Source organism: Rhinolophus sinicus, chromosome 5 (genome assembly GCF_057876585.1).
Source record: "Rhinolophus sinicus isolate RSI-liver-muscle chromosome 5, RSI-T2T, whole genome shotgun sequence".
Classification (NCBI taxonomy): Eukaryota; Metazoa; Chordata; class Mammalia; order Chiroptera; family Rhinolophidae; genus Rhinolophus; species Rhinolophus sinicus.
In genome coordinates this window covers 90588646-90611985 of record NC_142505.1, presented here as the reverse complement: position 1 = coordinate 90611985, position 23340 = coordinate 90588646, and the positions used below count along the sequence as shown (strand labels likewise).

At 48.4% G+C, this 23340-nt stretch overlaps 2 protein-coding genes across 5 annotated transcripts in view; one reads left to right on the top strand and one right to left on the bottom strand.

The window, feature by feature from the left end:
• FAT2 (FAT atypical cadherin 2) overlaps positions 1 to 5569 on the top strand; it is a 73664-nt gene extending 68095 nt beyond the window's left edge. Inside the window, exons 23-24 of the mRNA XM_019734294.3 lie at positions 2033 to 2490; positions 3542 to 5569. Coding sequence (XP_019589853.3) covers positions 2033 to 2490; positions 3542 to 4074 — 991 coding nt within the window. The 3' untranslated portion in view covers positions 4075 to 5569. The remainder of the gene's footprint in view (positions 1 to 2032; positions 2491 to 3541) is intronic.
• The window catches only part of SLC36A1 (solute carrier family 36 member 1), a 217960-nt gene that overhangs the window by 162551 nt on the left and 32069 nt on the right, over positions 1 to 23340 (bottom strand). For 2 of the 4 annotated variants that reach the window (XM_019734295.3, XM_088798744.1), the window contains one exon: positions 11853 to 16295. The exons of the other annotated variants lie outside the window; for them this stretch is intronic. In XM_019734295.3, coding sequence (XP_019589854.3) covers positions 16024 to 16295 — 272 coding nt within the window. In that variant the 3' untranslated portion in view covers positions 11853 to 16023. Of the gene's footprint in view, positions 1 to 11852; positions 16296 to 23340 lie in introns of those variants that run through there. 4 annotated transcript variants of the gene reach the window in all.

Genomic DNA, 23340 nt, shown 5'->3' with positions numbered 1-23340 from the left:
CAGGAGAGTGCCCCTGCCTTTGGCTCCTCACCCTGGGTGTGACACCATTAGGGAATGACCTCTGCACTCTGACCTCTGGAGAGGCCAGTGGGAGGCAAGGGGCTGAGTGCTCCGGGACCTGGCTTCTCAGCCTTTTCCATGTGGCAAGGCTTCTGCCTCTGCCCACTTGCCTCAGAACACTGGGAGACGGAGGTGCTTGTTAATTAGACAGGTTTCCCAAGCCCTGTTCTGAACCTACTGAATCAGGCTCTCCAGGCGGGGGCCCAGGGATCTGTACTTCTCACCAGCCCTCGGGCAGTGCTCATCTTTGCCGAAGTCTAAAAATAGCTCCAGTTCTTAGTCAACATGTTCTGGACCATGACTTCCCAGAAAGCGACCTGGGGACAATGACCCCTTGGTACAGGCACTGCTGTGGGTCTCCAGCCCCACCGCAAGCTACCTGCGCCTCATATTATGCTGGCCTGGGGCGGTGGGGCGGGGGGGGGGGGGGGCGTTATAAAGGGAAGGAGAATCATGTCTTGAATCCTAGAGGTCGAGAGGCTTTCACAATTACCTGGTTTTATGGCTCCCCAACTTGCAAGCCTTTAAAAAATCATGAGGGAGACGTGAGAAATATAAATCCCTGGACCAACTAAATTGGAATCTCCAAGGAATGAGGCCTGGGATTCTATTTTTTTACAAACTCCCAAGGGAGCCCCTTGCTGTCAGCGTGTACATAAGAGAGCCAGTAGTCCACCCACTCATTTTACAGATAGGGAAACTGAGGCCCAGAGAAGGAAAAACATTACCCCAAATTCCCCTGTGTGTTTATGACCCAAGTCCTTTCTCTCGGAGACTGGCATTTCCGGCCCCACTTCACTTACAGCTTTGCAGTGCGCAATGCTCTGCATTGTAGATGTGTTGGGAGGATACTTCCCAGCTGAAAGTGGTGTTTGCATTTTCAAAGAGGCATTTGGGGAGGACAGCATTAAACCCCAAAGGACAAACTGTTGGTGAAATTTCAGGCACTGGGAAATGTTTAGGACTCCAGGGGGATGGAGGGAGCCTTTCCCAACATCTTCTCAAAAGTAGATACAGCTGGCTGCAGAAGTCTCCTGAGAGCCTGACACCATGGAACACTGAGCTGAAGGTGCCCTGAGAGGTCATACGGTTCCCGGGGAGCTCTCTGAGAAAGCTGCCCAGTGTAAAGTCTGTGCAGGGCCACGCGGGGTTCCCGTCACCTGCTAGTGAGGTTCAGTCACCAGTGCTGGGTGACTGCTGTCTTGTGTCTGGAACACGGACATGATTGCTACAGGACAGCTGGGCATGTCAGCTGCCTCTATCGCTGTATATGTGTGGTTGGAAAGCTCATCTCATTGGTGGAGAGTATATCCAATGCCTAGATCTCATGGATGAAAACAATGGACGTGCTCAGAGCCGAGATCCCAATGGTCATGAATGAGGGTGTGGCTGAGTCCCATACGTTACTACCGTGTTTCCCCGAAAATAAGACCTAGCCAGACCATCAGCTCTAATGCGTCTTTTGGAGCAAAAATTAATATAAGACTCGGTTTTATTTTACTATACTATAAGACCGGGTCTTTAATATGATATAATATATGATACATGATACATGATATATGATATATGATATGATATGATATAATATGATATGATATAACATAACAATGTAATATAATATAATATAATATAATATAATTAATATAATATAATATAATATAATATAATATAATATAATATAATATAATACCAGGTCTTATATTAATTTTTGCTCCAAAAGACACATTAGAGCTGATTGTCCAGCTAGGTCTTATTTTCAGGGAAACACGGTAGTAGAGGACGCAAAGTTCTGAAGTTGAGATGTTGATGTGTTTGATGATGATGATGATGATGACGGTGATGATGATGATGGTGAAAATTGGAGGGGGCAGGCTTGAGTGGAGGGGTCTCCATCCGATAGACCCTTGTAAGAGGGGCCGTGGAAAGGGCAATATGGTGACTCAGCCCTCTGCCTACTTCTCTGTCTCTGCAGGTGTGAAATGGAAGCAAGGGGCTGCTCAGAAGGACATTGCCTCGTCACCCCTGAGATCGAAAGGGGGGACTGGGGCCAGCTGGAGATTCTGATCATCATAGTGGCCCTGCTGTTCACCATTATGAGTACGGTGGGGCTTTTCTTCTACTGCCGCCGCTGCAAGTCTCACAAGCCTGTGGCCATGGAAGACCCAGACCTCTTGGCCAGGAGTGTGGGTGTTGACACCCAAGCTATGCCCGCCATTGAGCTCAACCCCCTGAGCACCAGCTCCTGCAACAATCTGAACCAACTGGAGCCCAGCAAGACGTCAGTTCCAAACGAGCTGGTCACTTTTGGGCCCAGCTCTAAGCAGCAGCCCGTGGTCTGCAGCGTGCCTCCCAGACTGCCACCGGCCGCAGCCCCTGCCCGCGCTGACAATGAGCCCGTCATTAAGAGGACCTGGTCAGGCGAGGACATGGGTCAGTATATGCAGAGACCCCTAGCCTGGGGGTCTGGTGGGAGGGGGTGGGGAACCCAAAGACTGCATTACCTGAGGTGTAAGGGATTGGGGCCACCCTTAGTCCAGTGCCTTGGTGTGGGGTGTGAAGGGATGTGGTCAGAGTCTCAGTGCGCTCGGACTAGAACGGACGCCGGGACCCAGACTCTGCTGCATCACCGTCCACTGCCCACATTCCAAGGCATCCATGGTTTGCATGTCCACATGGACCTTGGGAGCCTGGACGGGGTGGGTAGGATCCCTGCGGTGAAGAGCACACGAGTGCGCTTCTGGGAGGGGAAAGAAAAGCAGTATCCAAGCTTCTGGTCGCCCAGTCTGGAGGTGCAGCAACCTTGGGTCAGACCTGCTGGCTGAGAAGAGGGACCTTCACCCCCCTCTCGTCTTTGGCTCAAATGGAGGTGAATATGTAAGGACTTTATATTTTCCGTCTTATTCACCAACAGTTAAAACAGGTATTTTCATTCCCTTTTTGCCAATAGGGTAGCTAGAGCCCATCATGATGCAGTGACCTTTTCTAACTCACCCAACTGACTATTCAGTAGCAGGGACACAGCTGGGACCACGGATGACCGGTCTCCAATCTTCTAAGACACATTTCGTTTAGTCACCCTCTGTCATATATGCCATCACACCTACTCTGAAATGTGTGTCTGTTTCCTTCAATTAACAAGACGAAAACCACCAGTAAGACTTGGGATGGAGATGCTGTCTCCGGCCCTCGGGGTGGGCTGCACGGTGCCATCCATAATCTCCCTTGTTCACGGGCCCTTCGATCATGGCACATATTGGCAAGATGGGCGGGCTTTGGGTTAAACCTCTGGCCTTAAACTTGGCCCCACTGGACTCTAGATACCAACCTAAGCTGCCAGAGACACCCCGCACAGATGGGCCACATATCCACCCTCTTCTTGGGCTGTCTCCACCACATGCTAAGTCATAGATAGTAGCTATCAGGCCAGCTGGAACCTTCATCAGGGAAACTCAACGCTCACCCTATCTTTGTTCTCTTTCAGCGTACCCAGGTAGAGTCACAGTCTGGCCCCCTACTTACTCCAGGAATGAACGCTGGGAACACCCCCACTCGGAAGTGACCCAGGGCCCTCTGCCGCCCTCACCTCACCACCACCAGACCCCAGCCGTGATGCCGGAACCCACTGGCCTCTACAGGGGTTTCCCCTTCCCACTGGTGCTGGAAAACAAGCGGGCACCTCTCCCTCCCCGTTATAGCAACCAGAACCTGGAAGATCTGATGCCCCCACGGCCCCCCAGTCCCCGGGAGCGCCTGCTGGCCCCCTGTCTCAATGAGTACACAGCCATCAGCTACTACCACTCACAGATCCGGCAGGGAGGGGGAGGGCCCTGCCTGGCAGAGGGGGACTATAAGGGGGTGAGTATGCGCCTCAGCAGGGCCGGACCCTCGTATGCCGACTGCGAGGTGGGGGGTGGGCTTCCCACAGGCCAGGGCCAGCCCCAGGTCCCCCCCAACTATGAGGGCTCTGACATGGTGGAGAGTGATTATGGGAGCTGTGAGGAGGTCATGTTCTAGCTGTCCTCAGAGGGAGGCAGGTGGGAGGCCAGTGACGTGGCCCCTTCCTCCTGTCTTATAGGCAGTGAGTGGAGCGTGGCTGGGAAAGTGGGAGGGAAGCCCCCATACCCAGGCCAGGCTGCCATACCTTGAAATGTGCTCTTCCAGACCCCTAGCTAGTCCCTGAGGATAGAGGGAAGCTGAGGGTAGAGCTCCAGAAACAGCACTAGGGCCCCCAGCAGAAAGGGGATGCACAGAGCAGTTACCTTGGAAAATCAGGAAAAACTGACTCCTGATAAGGGCAAGAGGCAGTGTGTCTTATTGATCTGTCATCTCTCAGTCCCTAGCGAGGCAGGGCCTGAACTACTGCGTCAGCTCTGTCAGGGTGCATTGTTACACCTGCCCACAGCTCCATTCTGGAGGCAGAGGCAGGTTCGTGCCTCACAGGCTGCCATGACACCCGCTATAGAGAGGAGGTCCCAGGGTGGCTGACCCTGGAGTGCCACAGGGTGTCCTCCTAGGGGCTGAGAGGTGAGCAGCGGCGAGCAGTTACCAAAAGTCACTTAGGCACCCTGCCTCATGCGTACATCCATTGCAGCATCTGCTCCCTGTCAATCACGGTGCTGGGCACTGGGGATAAGATGATGAATGAAGGCCACAGGGGTACCCGAGGAGCATCACTTGGCCTCAGTCTTCTTGAGGTCCTACTCCTCGAATTCAGATTCCAACCAAGCAGCGTGCTCTGCCTCTTTAAGCCACAGGACTTTCTACCAGCCGGGGCTGCCCAGGATTCACGCAGCCCTGGACCTTCTCTGGTAAAGAATTCAGACCTCATGGAACTCTGGGTTCTTCATCCCCAGTTTCTCAAGCACTTTGGGCCAAAGGCAGAAAAGACATAATTCTTCACTTTTAAAATTCTTAGGCACTTTTCAACCTTGCTGTCGGGATGCGTTGCGCCAAGGGGATTTTTCTTCCCTAGATGCAAGGAACTCAGAATGTCCATTCAGGGCAGGGTGGCGGCAGGGCGCCACATAGCAAAGTGTTCAGACTGGACACCCAGCCCCTGCCTGCCCTTCCGCCTCAGATGCCTGCCAATCTAAGTATTACCTACAGTGACTCCGCCCTATGCATGGAGGGTCAATGTGGGCACGTGTCTACACATGTGGGCGCCTGTGTATAGTGTGTGTGTACACATGTGTAGAACGTATGTAGCCAGGAGTGGCAGGGACCAGAGAATTCCGGTGGCCTCGCCACTCCCTCACCTGCCAATCCCTCTCTCCGGTCCATTGCCTTTTCATGTGTTGTTTCTGGAGACAAACGTCAAAAGGAAGAACAAGAGACTCCCACCCACAGGGTTGCTGCTTACAGCGAGAGGGAGCTGTGTGGGTGAGAGCATATTCGTGTGCGTGCTTAGCGGCCGTGCGTGCGCCTGTGAGTGTGAATGACAAATGACGGGGTGCATGGTTTCATGGTCTTTTTTTTTTTTTTAACAATAAAGTATCTTTTTTTACTGTTATTTTCTGTGTCACTTATCCTGTTTGTGGTTGGGTCAAGGGAAGAGCACAAGGGTCTCTAGGCCCTTCCAAGCTCAGGTTCACAGAATTGGGGGGCTGGACGAGAACCTAGAAGTCATCAAGCACCGTGATTCCCGAATCTAGCAAAACGACTACAACACAAATCCCTGAGTCCTACCTCAGACGTACAAAACCAGAACCTCTGGGAGTGGGGTCCAGGACACTATTTGGAAAAACCACCTCCAATTCTGATACAACTGTCCATGGTTAGTGTGTAAGTCCGCTAACCAGCAGGTTAGTGAAAGGCCCAAAATCAGACTTCAGGACTCCTGATCCCAGCCAGAACCGTCTGCAGCACGTGATGCTAGTCAGGGAGAGGGGATTTCCTGTGTAGGTCTTGGGAAGCCAGCCCCGCCTGATGCCCTGGGTCAGTGTATGGCCGCTGAGGCAGGGCTGGATGTGAACGTCACCAGGCAACTGTGGCCTGTGTAGGATTTGCAGGTAACACCGCACCTGGAATGCCCCACACTAACTCGGGCAGGTATGACTTGGCCTCGCGTTTTTTGGTAAAACTAAGATGGTAAATAACAGCTGCTTCATAATACCATTCTGAGGACTAAACGTAAAGAGCTTACAGCAGCATAAACAATAAATGGTGATTATTATGCTAGGAAATAATGCCAGGTAGTACACAGGTAGAATTAACTTATCAGAACTGTTCAGGAAATCACAAATAATCTAGTCTGGTGTTGCCCAAATTTCTGTTGTGCCTTACCGCTTTTATGATTTTTACCCTGATAGAATACCACCTATACTATTATTTACTTAATATTTTTTTAGTGTATTTAGATTTTTTAAAAATATATTTTACCTTAAAAATGATAATATCCATAAACTACAGGATTTGAAAGTTAGTATATCTTCCAGCATTCAGATTTTTTTAAATGACTGTCCAGTGGCCCCCTCAATCATCTTTGAGAAACACTGATGTAATTCATCTTCATTCCCCATGTTCCAGAGGCCAAGAATGTCACTATAATTCTAGGTGGCATTAACAGCCGGGGTGCCTGGATTTGGGGAGATGGAGTCTGCTCATTCCTGGGGCTCCCCTCCAGGCCACTCCTGGAATCCTGGTTCCAGTTCAGAGGCTGGCTTAAGGCAGACAAGGCAACCTCCAGCATTGCTAGAGGAGCCTGCAGAGGAAGAGGGGTTTGTCCAAGGGCCAGAGCAACAACCTCACAGAGATGAGATCCATGCTCAGTCCAATACCCAGTGTGGGGGTCTCCCATGCTGGGATGGGGGAGCCTGGGGCTGGGGGAGCCTCTCTCCACCCAGCCTACCCCTGTGCCCACCAGGCCCCTCCTTCCCTTTGCCCTCTGGAGCCTGCACCTTCACAGATGGGCCACCAGAGGGCTCTCTGGAATCAAGACACAGCCTACTGAGCTGAGGAAAAGCCCATTTTCAGGGAAATGCTCCCTCCCATGTCAAGCCCCTGGGGCTCCAAGCATCCGAAGTCTGACAGCATAAGAGTGGCAGAGAGCGGCAGGGACCCAGGTCTCCTGACTTCCAGGCTGGCGTTTTTACAGTTCACCGTACTCATCCTCACTACCACCTCATACTTGCCAGACGTCAGGACTGGGCAAGGACTTGGCAGGTCTTGTCTTACTTAATCCTCACAAAACCCCACAAGGTAAGTCCCATCATCTCCACTTTGCAGATGGAGGTGCACCAGAACACAGAAATGCGGTAGCTTGTAACTTATGCTAGTAACTTAAAGTGAAGTCACCCAGTTGATGAGTGACACAGCCAGGAGTCAATCCAGAGCTGCGTGACCCCAGATCTATACCTTACATTGGGTTCAGGAAACAAAATAAAGAGGACATCAGAGGATTGAGGGACAGTAGCAAGGAGTTGGCTCAGTCTCATGATTCAACTGAGTTCAGAGGCCAAGAATGTCACTATAATTCTAGGTGGTATTAACAGCTGGGGTGCCAGGACTTGGGGAGATGGAGTCTGCTCAACCCTGGGGCTCAACTGCAGGCCACTCCTGGAATCCTGGTTCCAGTTCTGAGGTGGGCCCTTAAGAGAGACACAGCAACCTCAAGCATTGCTAGAGGAGGGTAGCCAGGAAGGAGGTGGGAAGCAGGACTTGAAACCATGTCCTGTGAGGAAGGGCAGCTAGAATTCACCAGGACAAACAGCAAAGGAATTGTGAGGCGACCCCTCCTCCAGGTGGCGATGGGGTGCAGGCACGCCTGTACAACTGCGCCACCTCATGGGGGTTTTCAAGGCCTTAGAGAGAAGGCAAATGTGTCTTCCAGAAACGGGAGCAGGGCTGGAGGGAGACATAGGAGATTTGGGGGGAGGAGTGAAGCCATAGCGACAACCTTGGAAAATTAATATTAGAGAGGAAGAAGGGCAGAGCCAAAGACCTCAGGAGGAAAACCGCTCTCTATGGGGTGAATATTATGGAGGGGAAAACAACACAGCCTGTAAAATTTTCAGATTGGAGTGACTGGCCGAGGGCCCACAGCTAATTCAATATAGACCAGCCAACCCATCTTCTTTGTACCACACGACGCATTGGTGAAATGCCAACCTGTGAGGGCACCAGGCCCATATGCTGAACAATGGCCCACATGGCAGTGTCTAAGGACAGACTTTGGAAGTCCCTGGATGGCCCTGCCAGTTCTGTCCGGAGAAGAGGCACGGGCTGTCTCACAGAATGAAGAACAGAAACTTTCTCAGGGACCAGGCTGGGAAAAGACAAGCTTTAGAATTTTTTCCAGATCCCTCAACAAATCTACAGTGTCCAACCAAGGAAAGGGCTCCGTTAGACTGGTACAAAACTCAAAATAAATATAGTGATACCATCTCCTTATAGGTCAGGGTACGACTCCCTACTGAAGGCAACCACGCTGAATTTAGTAACCGACCAATTCCAGATACATGATTAGCCCCGCGGACAGGCAGTGGGAGATAAGCCTCATCTGATCAACGCTTCAAGCAGCTCACGATCTCGGGAAAGAGGCCAAGTGGTTTCGTCTCTCTAGCATAAGTAGGGATGAGGCCAACCAGAGAAGAGACGTTATGCATTGCTGGGGAGGGAGCAATAAATTCTGACTGACACAGGTATGGAAAGTTCCAGAAAGCAGAGAAGCCATCTGAAGTGGGTCTTAAAATTGAACTTCAGATTTAGCACAGGGAGAAGGGCCAGCTAGGCTAAGAGAACAGCCTAAAGTGGAGGCCTAAATGTTTTGGGTATTTAGGCAATGGCGGGTATTTCTGATGGGCTGGCTTGGAATATGGGAGGACTTAAGTGCCCTTCTATATTAGTGAAAGAAATCAATCAAAGGATACACACAGTATAGTTCAATTTATACATACAACATTCATGAAATAAGGTAACAGAGTTGAATAATGGATTTGTGGTTGCCAGGATTTAGGGATGTGGGAGGGTGCAGGAGGTGAGTGTGTCTGTAACGGGGTAGTAGGAAGGGTCTTGTGGTGATTGTACAGTGAAGCATCTCGATTGCAGTGGAGGAAGCTACATGTGATACATTGCTTAGAGCTACAGACACATGTACACGCACACAAATGAGTGCACGTGTAACTGGAGAACTTTGAATGAGCTCTATGGATTGTGCCAACGTCCTTCTCCTGGTTGATAATGCACTACAGTTATGCAAGATGTCGACATTGGGGGAGACGTGGAGAAGGGTGCACTGGACCTCCCTATCCATTGCTTTGCACCTTGCTTTGAATCTATAATTACCTCAAAATAAAAAGCTTAAGAAACTTCTTTAAAAACTAAATTTTAAAAGAAGAAAAGTATCAGAATAAATCCTTTTCTAAAGAAGACAGACCAATGGCAAATGAGCCCAGGAAAAGTTGCAGAATGTCTTTAGTCATTAGGCAAATGCAAATTAAAACCACGGGTGAGGTACCACTACACATCCATTAAGATGACAAATCAAAAAGACCACAATATGAAGTATTAGTGAGAATATGGAGGAACTTTTAAAAATTGTTGGTAGGAATCCAAAATAGCACAGCCACTTTGGAAAACCATTTTCCAATTTCTTGTAGAGTTAGTATATACTTACCACACAACCCCACAATTCCACTCCCAGGTATTTACCCAAGAGAAATAAAAACGTGTTTACACAAAGATCTGTGTATGAATATTTATGACAGCTTTATTCATAATGGCCAAAAGCTGGAAGCAACCCAAACATCAATCAACTGTTAAATAAACAGTGTAAGTAAATTATGGTTCATCCATACAATGGAATATTATCCAGCAATAAGAAGAAACAAGCTACTGATACATGTAACAACATGGATGAATTAAAAAAGCACTATGCTACGTGAAAGAAGCACAGAGAAGGGTCTATATACTTTATGGTTCCATTTATATGACATTCTAGAAAAGACAAAACTAAAGACAGAAAAATCAGATCAGTTGTTGCTAAGGGCCGAGGGGCGTGGGAATGGGATGGATTGCAAAGGGCACTGGGGAACTTTTCTATCTTTATGGAGGTGGTGGTCAGATGACTGCATTCATTTGTCAGAACTCATCAAACTGTACACTTAAAAAACAGGTCAATTTTACTACCGGCAGATTACACCCTAATTTTTTCCAAAAAAAGGTAGAGGGAGACCAATGGCTAAGGGTCTGTCTAGCAAAGCACAGTGATTAGACACACAGTTTCTTAGCACACATCTGCCCTGGGTGAGTCTCAGGAAGCCAGCCTACCCAGGAAGAGCCCCAGGCGTACGGCCCAAACTCAGGCCACTGTCACTCAAGTTCGTCTCCAGCAGTGCAGTGGGCTTACCTTGAGGGCCCTGGCTACCCCCTGGTAACCCAGAAGGAGGGCTTACAGCCGTTAGTACGGACGTGAGCAGGAATTAAAACGTGAATTAAGAGGTGAACAATCTGAAAAAGTTGAATGCTTTGCACAAAGGAGGCGAGCAAGACATGATTACAACGAATGAATAACCAACAATCAAATACAACTGATTCTCTCTGAGTCTCGGTTTCCTTCAATTCAGCTAATATTTCAGAAAATGTTTCAGAAGCCCTTCCTGTGGAACTCTTTATAACATTCTCTCTCACCCTCACTACAATCACTGAAGGTGACCTCCTTCCTGAGGCTGAAACCAAGAGGGGAGGCAGCCAGTGCCTCGGGAAGCGCTGGGGTTCTAGAGTCACAGGACTGGGGTGTATATCTCAGTTCTGCCACTTACTGGTCGGTGACTTGGAACAATCACTGAATCCCTTTGACACCCCCAGCTCCAGTAATATTGATAACTGAATATACTCCCTACCTTCCTCTCTTGGTAAAGTGCTATACTTTAAGAGTGTTCCTTGAGTGCTCTGCTTTTAAACAAGAGTAACTCAGTAACCAACAAAGATTGGTTTTCAAATCTAAGGGTCAGTCAGACAGTCTTGTTTTCCCTCTTCACTGTGACAAAAAGGAAAGGAGCATCATCTCTTCCAGTCCTGAAACCAATTCCCCCACTTCAAGAAAGTTAAGTGTTACCTCTCATATCAGTCAGTGCTCTTCGGAGAAACAGAACCAGTAAGATGGAGCCATCCATCCATCCATCCATCCATCCATCCATCCATCCATCCATCCGTCTATAAATACATACAACATAAAGAGAGACAAAGAAACAGAGAGAGACAGAGAGGGGTTTCACGGAATTGGCTTATGTGATTGTGGAGGCTGGCGAGTTCAAAATTCATAGGGCAGGCTGACAGGCTGGAAAGCCTGGGGCAGGAGCTGATGCTGTAGTCTCGAGGCAGAATTTCTTCTTCCTCAGGGAAACCTGTTTTGCCCTTAAGGCCCTTCAATTCACTGGATGATGCCCACCCACATTTTGAGGCAACTGATTGCAGACTTGCACCACATCTACAAAATACCTTCCCGGCAACACTGAGGTTAGTATTTGATTGAATACTAGGTTAGTCAATACTGTTGCCTAGCCACGTTGACACATAAAACCAACCACCACATGGGGTCATGTGATATGCACAGAGAGAGTTGAGAATCCCCACTCAAGTTTTCAAGAGAAGCAGGAGAGACAGGAAGGGCAAGACTGTCTAACAGAAAAATCACTACCTGGCCCCTTTCTCGGGAACTCTCAATTCCATAGATGGTTCTATGTTCATACTACTCCCCATAAACTAGGAACATTTTGAATCTAAGAGCAAGAAAATGGATCTGAGTGATGTTAAAAAAAAAAAAAAAAGTGAAAACAAAGACACAGACCACAACCTTCAAAAATAAAAAATAAAATTCATTTATTGAAAAGGAAAAGTTTAACACATGATCTGTGTGCAGAACCCAAAAAAAGATGTTCTGTGAGCTCCGGCGTGACCCGTGTCTCTACACATGCCATGTGGGAATATACATTCATACAGGCACACACATACACAGTGCTGTCTGGGTATCAAGACCTGCGGGATGGTAGTTTTTCATATTCCTCTTATTCACACATCCGCTGACACATTTTACAAGAGAGTCACACAATTTTATCCTTCACTACAACACAATAGCTTCCCCAGCACCACCTGGATTTAAACAAAAGAACGCGGCTTATGAAAGGCACCCGCCCCCTCATTTCCCACTCCCCTCCCCACTCTGGTAACATGTTATCAGCACCGTGTATGTCCCCTGGCCAGAGAATGACCCAGTGACACAAAGGACAGAGAAGAAACACAACAGGCTGATGCTGCCAGAGCAAACAGCCTTGCAACCAGCAGGACTAACTGCCTAAAAGTCTCAACCATGATTTCAAAGACAAACCACACCGTCTCCTTTCCCCCTAATGGTCTTGGAGATGTGCAACGTACTTTGGAAAATTGAATTCTAAGGCAGACTTGGAGCCGACTCCCTAATCACTAAGTTGTGGCACATGTCCTGTGTGTCTCCCCTGGGAGAAGCAGCTCCCACCGTAACCCCTGCTCAGCGATGATACAGACCGCTGCATTGATGCAGACCCCCTTGCTGTGAGGCGTGAATAGAGAAAGCTGTAAACAGACATAAACTGAGATTTTTTTCACTTCCAAAACACATGAGGCAAACATGTAGTGTTAAACAGAGATGATATTCTACAACCTTCGAGGGGAGAAACTGGAGGAAAGAAAAGTAACAGGAGAACAGGGAGGTGGGGAAGATTTTTCTAACACACATTTGGGACCATCACTTTAAGACAACTGCTGAAATGGCAAATTGTACCTTTCCTGAGGGTAGAGAGTGAGTAGGGAGCAGCAGTCAATGAATCCAGCTGGGGAGGTGAGTGACAGAGAGGGAGGGCACAAGCTGCAGGTTCTAAGCTAAGACCTGCCCCACAGTCACATGTGCGGGCCGGGGTTTGTGCAGATGAAGGGCTCCTAGCAGCTGGACAGCAGCACAATATAAATAATACCACTTGTGAATGGTGACAACTTCTAGGCAAACTGAATAGAAGATGCCAGGTAATGCTCTTCCAGGGAGGCACCTGCATTTAAGGGGAGGTACACTGCCGACGGAGTTGGAAACCTGCTCCCAAAAGCAGCGTTTGCAAGAGACAACAAGGGGCTCTGAGCAGCTACTTCGGAGCTAATGGAAATCCGCGGCTGCATTGGGGGGCCTGGAGGAGGGACACAGAGCCTAACAGTCCTGGGCCAGAAAACCCATGGTTTGCCTGTGCTTTGGCAGATGCAGCCTCACATTCCAGAAAGCCTTTGCTCCTGATCACACTCCTACTTACGCTGCAGCTTTTTCACCAGGGACCGGAGCGTGCACACGGAGAGGCGGGGCAGCCAGCTCCTGACGAGTGATGGGGAGAAACCAGGGAGGGTTCCCTGACTGCAGGGCAGCAGGAGAGGAGGCTTCCCTGAGCTGGCCCAGAGGGCTGCTTCTGGAAGAGAAGGCAGGGCTTCCTCCCTCTCCCTGCCTCTGGCTAACCCTTCATTCTACACCTAATTGCAGTGAAACTGCACAACCAGGAAGGTCCACTGCCTGGGTCTGCCTGGCCTGGGTCTCCTGAAGCAGCCATGCGATCAGCCTATCAAAGTGCGGGCACAGAGGAACGAGATCAAACAGGCTGAAGGTCATGTCAAATTAGCTGCCACAAGCCCCAGAGCCAGAGCCGTCTCTCCTGTACACCCCATTCTCTGGACCAGGGACCCCGAAGCAATAGCCTATATTTTGCTAAGACCTGGGGCCAGAGGACCTCAGCATTGCACTGTCCCGGCATCACAGCCCCCGTGTCACCGCCCACCAGACAGTACTGCCTCTAGCAGCTCCCTGCGTGCGCAGAAGCCTCCACCACAGAAGCTGCAGGCAGGACACGTCTGACCCCTTCCTACTGGCATGCGCCTTCTCACTGCACATAACTCTCAGGACCGCTGTGCAAAGGCTGCCGGAGCCCAGGCTTGCAAACAAGAGATGACAGTTCCTCAACCCACTTTGGTAACTTCTAAGCCTGAGGCTTCAGAGGGCAGGGCCGATGCCACCTCCAGCTAGAATCTTGGTCATATAAACACCTCTCAGTGACCACCAAAGAGCAAAAAGCATGTCATTCTCCTAAGGGAGACCGAGTCACCACTGATGACTCTTCCTAAGTTAATCAATGGTTGGGTAGCTTAGGAGTCCCTGCAGCGAGTTTGGCTTTGGAACAGAAAACGAAGACAGAGCTGGGGCTGCGGAGGTGGGTCACAGCCCTTATGAGCTTTGGAGACACAAAAGCAAAACCCCTGATAAAACTGTGCTGCTCTCCCAACTTGTGGGGTGAACCTGAGCTCCAGGTAAGCAAGAGCCGAGTGAAGGAGTGGGGGACAGCAGGACCCTACCACATACGTATGAACACACACACACAGAGCTCAAGAGATGGAGAGTTACTGAATGCCGGCCCGAAATACTCCTCACACCGAGAGGGCAGAAGGGGAAGCCAAAAGCAAGGCGATGTACCTTCCTCCGCCTTCTCTGCAGTTTGTTCCCAAATCTGAAGGCTGACCATGAGGTGAGCCGACCCTGAAGCTATTTCTGACACTCAGGGAGACATGGGGGTGGGGTGGGGGTAGGGGTCACGATTAGTGTTTAAAACACAAGGGACCAAAATCCCAACCAAGTGGTTCCTTTAGAGTCCTGGAGGTCGTGGAGGAGCGGGGACAGGGCCCTGTTTCTGCCCCACCCCCCGTTGATTGTAAACAGCGAAGCACCATACTTAGTGTCAGACCAGCTGCTACAAATTCTCTTCATTTCGCACTTGTGCACACTGACCTCATTGTCGCAGCCCTGGCAACAGTGTGGGTGTCTTCCTGGCATGACGGCAACTAAACGCTGCCATGCTGTTTGCAGGTCAGGGGCTGAGGCTGGCACGCAGGCCTGAATGCACACAGCAACCATCTGATAAGCCTCCCGTGGGCAGAAACACACCCCACTCGGCCATCCTTTCCCTCAACCTAGTGCACTGACAAAGCCTTCCTGAGTCCTTCATATCTTCTCAATATGAAATCAGGCTGGTCAACGGGAGGCAAAGTCCATGCCTCCCCACAGAGCGACACACTTACATGACCCTGATTAAAACCTTTGGCGTACTCAGCCCGGAGAGCTGAGGACCTAAGCAGACATTTTCTGGAGCAAGTTTCTTTTCAGCAGGAGAAGCAAAATACAAGTTTACTAAGGAAGGAACAATTCACAAGAACCCCAGATCTAGAGACAAGTCTAAAAACAAAAGCTAATTTTAAATTAAATATAAATATTTTCAATTGAGGCAACACTTGATATCTTTCAGGAGCTAAAGCAACTAAGAATACAGTATTGTGACCCACACGAGGAATTCGGAAAGGAGAAGGTATTGCCGAGGGTCACAGCAAGCCAGAGAGAGTCAAGATTAAAAACTCCAGTTTTGGGGACTGGTTTTAAACTACTAGGTAGATCCAGACACCTGCTGGAGACTTAAATAGGTAGGAGAATATTGAGGTAAAATATTTGGGAGCGATATGAGAAAGAGATAGGTCTGGCTTTATAAAGAGGGAGATTTCCCACTTATTTAATCTAGTCCTGGACCAGGAAAGGAGAAAACATGATGTGGGAGATGCTAAAATTTTTAAATAAAGTGAGCTGTGCAACAGGAATAATTTGGGGGAGGTGGGTCAGAAGTAAGAAGGCAGATGATAAAAGAGGCATGATGAGGGAAAAGAGTTAAAAAGTTCTGGGTTAAAATAAGTACAAATGAACAATGACAGTACTGCCACTAAAAGTACCTCCTGCGTATCTGCACCCACTGTCCCCACTGCCCTCAGTCCTACCTGGCGCAGGGTACCTAGGTGCCAGGTAGAGGGGTTCCCAGATGGCAACCTTGCTTTCCCCCAGAGCCTGACCCTTCCTGAGGCTCTGGGGCCAGGCGCTAGGGAACACGCAGAGGTGGGGTAGGTAGGTGCAGGATGGCACCCAGACGGCTATGCAAGGTCACTGGTGGAGTTGATGAAAATGGGAGCATTGCTTGGCTGGATCAGCTCGTCCAGGGCCTGATACGTCCCCACCACAAAGCCCACGAAGCCCAGGATGCTGATCAGGGCGTCCTTGGCGATGGTGAGGGGGTTCATGCCCTCCGAGTAGTAGGTGGTGATCTCCAGGAGGGGCGGGATGATGAGGGCCAGGGCACTGCTGCTCACGGAGCCCACTAGGGAGATGACCAGGTCCAGGCGGGGGATGAGGATGGCCAAGATGCCTGCGGGAGAGAGGACATGGGTGTTCAAGGCTGCCCAGGACTGGAAGGGACCTGCTCACTTCCGCAAATTTAGCAAGTGTCCCTCTCAGGGCAGGCAGAGCTCTCAGGAGACTTAGACATTATCCAGCCCAATCTTTCAGCCCACAGATGAGAAAAGCGCTGCTCAGAGAGGGAGAGGAAGCTGGGTCTCACTGCAGGTTGGGCAGAACTGGGAGTGGAACCCAGATCTCCTGGCTCCAGTCATTTTGCTTTGAGCTTTTCCTACCACAGTACGTGATGTCCACCTTCCCGAGGAAAAAGAACAAAATTCTATTCCAGGGCAACCTGGTCCCTACCAAAGGAGAGAGAGTGGAGCAGAAAAGGAGGTGGGCCGTGTTCTGAGAGACCATTCACTTTCTCACCACGGAGGCCACCTCCAACACGAACAGCTCTACTTGATTGACAAGAAATACATAGGGGAAACCAAATCCTCCTGCTTCTGGGAAGACGACGTGGTGAAGCCCATTTCACAGGGCATGTTCACACAGGGAAAGCAGAAGTAGTTCCGTGTACAGCTGACCTCAGCAGCAAGGCCCCACACAACGCCACCGCCCCTCTGCTGGGACAAGCTAGTGTGTGGCTCCAACCCCTGACCCTTAGCCACGGGTTTACATGGGGAAGGTGAAACTGACTAAGATGAATGGGGGCTGCATTAGAAAACGCCGCTGGCTTCCATACCGTACCAGTGACTGCAGCACTGCCAGCTGGTCAGCTTGTGCTGCTTAAAACCACGGGGACGAAGCCTCCCTGATGTACCGATCCAGTGCCCACTGCTCCCACTATTCCCATCCAACTCAGCTTTTTACTGGGGAAGAAGGGCAGTGCTTCACAGGTTTACAGAGATTATGGGCTCTGGAATTAGGTGCTTGGGTTTGACTCCTGGTTTTGCCCAAGTGACGAAGTTATGGCTCCTTTCTATTCCCCAGCTTTCTTGTTGGCAACATGGGGATGCTAACAGCTCCTATGTCACAGATGTCACGATGATCAAGAGGATACACGGGCACATAAGCAAAGGCCAGGTGTACAGCAGGCATGTAATACAGTGAATATTATCATCGCGCATGTATATTTTGCTGCTTATGAGAAGGGCATCATTAGCTTATTAGTAATCAAACGTATTTTGATGGATTGTCTTCCCCGCTGCCAGCCTCCGACTGGAGGTCCTCTGCACGGAGACAGCGACCCAGAGCACATCTGTTATCTCCCTGAGCTCTGTGAGGCAGTTACCTTTGCCACAGGGGGTTCAGTTCAAACTTCATAAAGCAAAACTGTAGTCAAACTGCTGTGAGGAAGGCATCACACTGGTGAGATCGCCGAAACATCTCAGTCCAATGCGGCCGATTTTATCCTTCAGATGGACTATCTGAATCGATCGATCGCTGCCTCTTTGGCTGAGCACCAGATGAAAAGACTGGGTTGCATTTAGACGCCAGGTTTTATGAGAAACACTTACTTTGAAACTGGAATACCACTCCCTGCAGTAAGGGGAGAGGCCTGTGGGAACGGAGATTTACCAGGGGAGGAACAGATAGATTCACGACTCCTATCTCACACTTACTCTGATGCGGTGCTGTCCAATACCCAGCGTCACTACCTATTTTAAATTTAAATCAGGATAAAGAAGTCGTGGTATATACACAATGGAATACTATTTGGCGGTAAGAAAAGATGATATAGGAACATTTGTGACAACATGGATGGATCTTGAGAATGTAATGCTGAGCGAAATAAGTCAGACTGAAAAAGCAGAGAACCATATGATTTCACTGATATGTGGTATATAAACCAAAAACAACAAAAGAACAAGACAAACAAATGAGAAACAGAAACTCATAGACACAGACAATAGTTTAGTGGTTATCAGAGGGTAAGGGGGCGGGTGGTGGTAGCTGAGGGTAAGGGGGATCAAATATATGGTGATGGAAAGAGAACTGACTCTGGGTAGTGAACACACAATGGGATTTATAGATGATGTAATACAGAATTGTACACCTGAAATCTATGTAACTTTACTAACAATTGTCACCCCAATAAATTTTTAAAAAAATTTAAATGCAGTCAGTTCCTCCTTCACACTGCCATGTTTCAAGGACTCAGCACCTGCTGTGCTGGAAGCACAGACCTGGGACACTTGCATCACAGCAGAAGGGCGTGTCTAGTTGACAACAACAGGGCAAAGCATCTACTCACTGAACTGAATGTGCCTCGGCTCCCGGGTATGTAACTCCGCAACACTATTCCTGTCCTTGTGGACAGAGGCCCAGAGAGGTTGCATGATAGAAAGTGACAGAGCGGGGACTAGGATCGGGGACCTCAAGCCCTTGATACAGTCACATCACTGACTAATGAGTAAGAAAATACAGACGGGGGTCTGGCTGAGCAGCAGGAAGATCCTCTCTATGAAGCACTGGGAAGTCAGCTGTCTGTCAGGTTAGCTTTCCCAGGAAGGCACCACAATGGTTTGGCAGAGAAGCCAGTCAACAGTCAGCCCTGACCTCTCTCCGCTTTGCAGAGGAAATTAGAGGAGGGTTCTGCAGCCTGATGACGAAAGGGAGTACAGGAGCACCGAGTCTCAGTACCAAGTCTCAGATTTGCCCCTACCATCGCCCCTACTGTTGTATCACAGCCCTGGGGCAATCCTGTCCTTTCCTTCCTCTAGTAATCAACACCCATTAACACTTTCAGAAAGTCTACCGAAGTGTAGGCTTCTAACTTTCTCTGGAAATTAAAAATAGCCTATTTCGGCCCTTGGCTATTTCCAAATAGAGAGTTGGTGATGTTCCTCAAGCCTTCAGGGCTGAATTAGAGCGAAGTTGGAGGTAAGGTGTTTGTAGGTTGATGAACAAATGGTTCTCATCAAGGATAACCTAATGCTCAATAAGAGTTGATCTCCTGTGTGCCCTGGAATAAGACACTTAACTCTCTCTGGGGTCTGGGTCTCCATCTGCCCAATGTCAACCCCATAGGGATGGCTTCAGAAGTTCCAATTTGGGTGAGTAGTGGCGTGGAAACAGCCATGATGCAGCAGTTAGACCTGCACCCAGGGAGAGGCTGGTCCAGGAATGTGGTTGGCAGTATAGGCTCCGGACTCAGAACCTGGGCTCCAATCCCAGGTCTACCACTAACCAGCCAGTCACTTAACCTCTTTAAGACTCATTTGCCTACTGCTAAACAGGGGTGGTCAAATGAGATCATTCATGTAAAGAACTTGGAGGACGAAGCACAGAATAAGTGCTTCATAAATATTAGCTAATATAATTCCCAGCTCCTGCTCAGTAGCAGGCTGGTGACGCAGGGAAAACCAGCTCACCATTCTGAGCCGCAGTGTGTTTACCCATGAAATAAGGTGATTGCACGAATACTGGATGAGTGCTGAAGGCTCACCTAGTTCTGAAATTTCAAGGAACTGTGCAATGCAGATTTAGCCACTTAGGAATGTGTTCTGGGATATGTCTCTCAACTCACTGTCAACTGGGAAGCATGGCGTGCTGCTCAGAAGTGACACAGCAGAGCGATGGGACTCCTCTCTTCCAATACGTGGTTTGTGCCAAAAACATAGCTGATAGTCCACCTGGTTTTGTACCTTTAAAGGGAGTGTGAGTTACTCCTCTGGTGCCAGCCCCTGGTCCCCACAGATGCTCCAGCCGGCTCAAGAGAAGGGGCCCTTATCAGAGACAAGGAGCCCCAGGAGGACGCAAGTCAGATGACCCTCCTGGCCCCTCCCAGCCCCGAGAGTCTGTCATCCCCTCTCCATCTCTCATACTAACCTGGAGGACAGATGTGCATTCATGATATGAGTTAAGTGAAGTCCGATGTGCTTCATGTACTCTGTGATAAGAATTAAGTGGAAACAGAAACAGAAGCTTGTGCAGTCAGAATCTTTTCTCAGATCAGAGAGAGATGTTCCACTTCATCATATTTTAAAAGTAATCTAAAAACTTGTTCTCAGTTTTACAACAAAGGATATAAAAGATAAGCATGCATAACAAAAATATCCTTAATAGAGATTTTTAAAGGGAACAGAACTTTTCTCTTAAAGCCAGGACCAGAGGGCTGCAAAGGAAAGACCATCTTCCTGTCCTAGAAGGACCACACACCACAACTGAACCCTAAATAAAGCCTGACATTGGAGAAAGATAATGGGGGGAGAAGGTAAGAAGAGTGAGCCTCCCACGAATATGGTGGGGGATGAGAAAGAGAAGGGGACCCAAACCAAATTAGCATGAAGAGCCCCAAGCGCTCAACATTGGGGACATCTGTTTGCCACTATGCAAAATGAGGCAAATTAGTTTTAACTAATTCCAGAGGCAGGAATAAGGTACTTAGGAAAGATAGGGGAGCAACTAAAACCTTTAAGTATCTTTACTCTATGAGTTAAAGCCCTCTAGAAAGAGAAACTCAAGAAGGTAGGGATCTCAGGACTCAGGAAACTAGGCCTATCCTCTCTGCACACTCCCCCACAAAAGAACACCCCATACAAAGAGGAAGACAGCAGACTCCCAACTGGCAGTTCCACAGCCTTCTGCAGAGGCTGAGATGTGGCATGTGTGGAAAGGTGGGACTGAGAACAACTCCACCGGACCACATGATTAGTCAAGAGGGCTCCAACGGTATTACAAACACCTTCCCTTTAGGTTAGGGGATGACAAATACCATCTTTCAACGGCTGAAGCAACATGAGGCAAACGGCCATGTTCAGAGAAGGAACTAATTGGGATTGTAGAGTCTGTGGTTTTAGACGAGCAACAGAAAGCTGACTAACGCACACACAACAGAGGAGAAAGCACTTAAGAGAACACACGCTTACAGAAATATGATCTAAAATCATACACCAACTGAACACTTACAGCTCCTGTGTCGGGAACTTCTTTCTGCTATTTTATTATGATAGATGCCGGGGAAGCCTACCCATGGTATTTTTGAATGTCTAGAAATCTAGCTTTAAAATTAATTATAGCCTTATGATATATAATTTAGTGGGGGTATAAATAAAAGAAAGTACAAAAGTAAGGGAAACAGGCTACATGTCCAACACTACAGGAGTGTTTTCCTTAATATGATCTACCTAAATAATGAAATATCATGCAGTCATGAACTTATTTATGAAGGATATGTATATTCATGATATAATATTAAAGTACAAAAGACAAAGTTATGTGTATATTACGATTGCAACTATTTCTTACATGCACCCATGAGGATTAACACAGAAGATAAAATGCAAAAGAAATTATTTTGTTAAGTCAGTGGGATATTGGGAATTTCATCTTCAATCACCCCAGATCCAGACATTCTTCAAATGTGTTTACGTTAACTTTCTTTTTCCGAGCAATAATTTATTCGAAATTTAAAATTAGGCTCAAAGCACTTGTACAGAATCACAGAATTTTATACTTGAGAGAAACCTTAGCGATCAGATACCCTTCATATCTTACAGTTGAGGAAACTGAGGCCTCGTGATGATTCGAGGTGGGGGTGAGGGCGGGGCACTGGCGCAGCTAATTTATGCTGCTGCCCTTCTTCTTTGTATCCGCAAGACCACGAAGTATGAAAGACCACAGGTGCTGAGAAGCCACTGTGTTTGCACCTGGAAGCTGCAGGCTCTAAAGGGTCTGGCTGCTGGGAATGATTGACAGCTATGCACTCCAGTCTAAACGGGTCTTAGTTGATGTGCTTCTATATTACATGTTCAACAATAGGTTTCTGAAATTCTCATACCTAATTGAAGCGAAAGGTTTCACGTGGTAAATGCCATAGAGAATTAGTACCAACCACCTAAGGACAGGTTAGTGCCTCATGAAATCCAAAGGAACTATTCTTTCTGCACCTCTAGACTCCCCAGGTAGAGCCAGCCTCTCCTTCTACACAAGCTCTGGGCATAAGGCGATCAGCGTTTATAAGCCTCTGGGCTGGAAGTAAATACTGTCCTGTATGAAATCGTAACAAAATGAGCACCACTGTCTGACATGCGTGTTTTCCCTGCCACTCCTCCTCAGCAGTCTGAAATTAAGCATCAAAGAGCAGATACAGCAAATCACTGGGGGATAGGGAAAAGTGATGAGAACGTTGAATTCCAAGTGGAAAAAAAAAAAATGAGGCTGGATGAAACTGCCTTGCTCCCCTTGGGGATGGAGGGTGAGGAAGAGGAGAAAAGTTGGGAAAAAGACAAGAAAACACCATCAGTAGCAATAAAACAAGCTGCCATTAAAATTTATAGGTATAACTGAAAACAATCAGTTATACCAAAGCTCTAAAATCATGTACCAATTAACCTCGGGCAAAAAGCTGGGCAAGTACAAAGAAAGAAAAACAAAATGAACTCACAGAAATACATTTAAGGTGGTGTTACAGTGAAATGCCTCTCCTGAATCCCACAATTACGTCAAAGTCTCCAGGGAACGTTAGAGAAGCCAGAGTGCTCAGAAACGAAGGGGGCCGCATCTTTTAATAGGATGGCAGTGCAAGGCTAAGCCACAAGAGAGCACAGGAAAAGGGAAAAACAATTGAATGCACTTGAAGTTCAAAAGCAGCTCGAATCCTCTGAGCATCATGCTGTAGAAGGGAGCCAGAAAAAAGGGAGCAGACAGAGCCAGGAAAAGTGAAGCAAAAACCAAGAGGCATCTAAGGACAACATGAGGTCTGTGAATCAGGGACTGGTGGCTCCTGCAGGGTGCAGCGGAAAGAAACCTGGCAGGAAGCAAGACATATGCTCCTAGAGGCTAAAACCGGACTTGACAAGGAAATGGGGCGGTGAGAGGAAGCAGGCCCAGCATCACTGCCCCAGCTCTTCAGGCAGGGAGAAGCTGCATCTAGACAGTGACAAAACATTTCACCTGGACGGACCTAGTTTTTCCAGAGGAACCACTTTGAAACAAAGCCAATTATGAGAACTATCCCCATCATTTCTCCCAATGCCCTCTGGATCCAAGAATTGGGGCCCTGAGAGTTCACATTATAAATAAACACCTACACATGGAATCCGTCTCCACAGAAGAAACATACATGT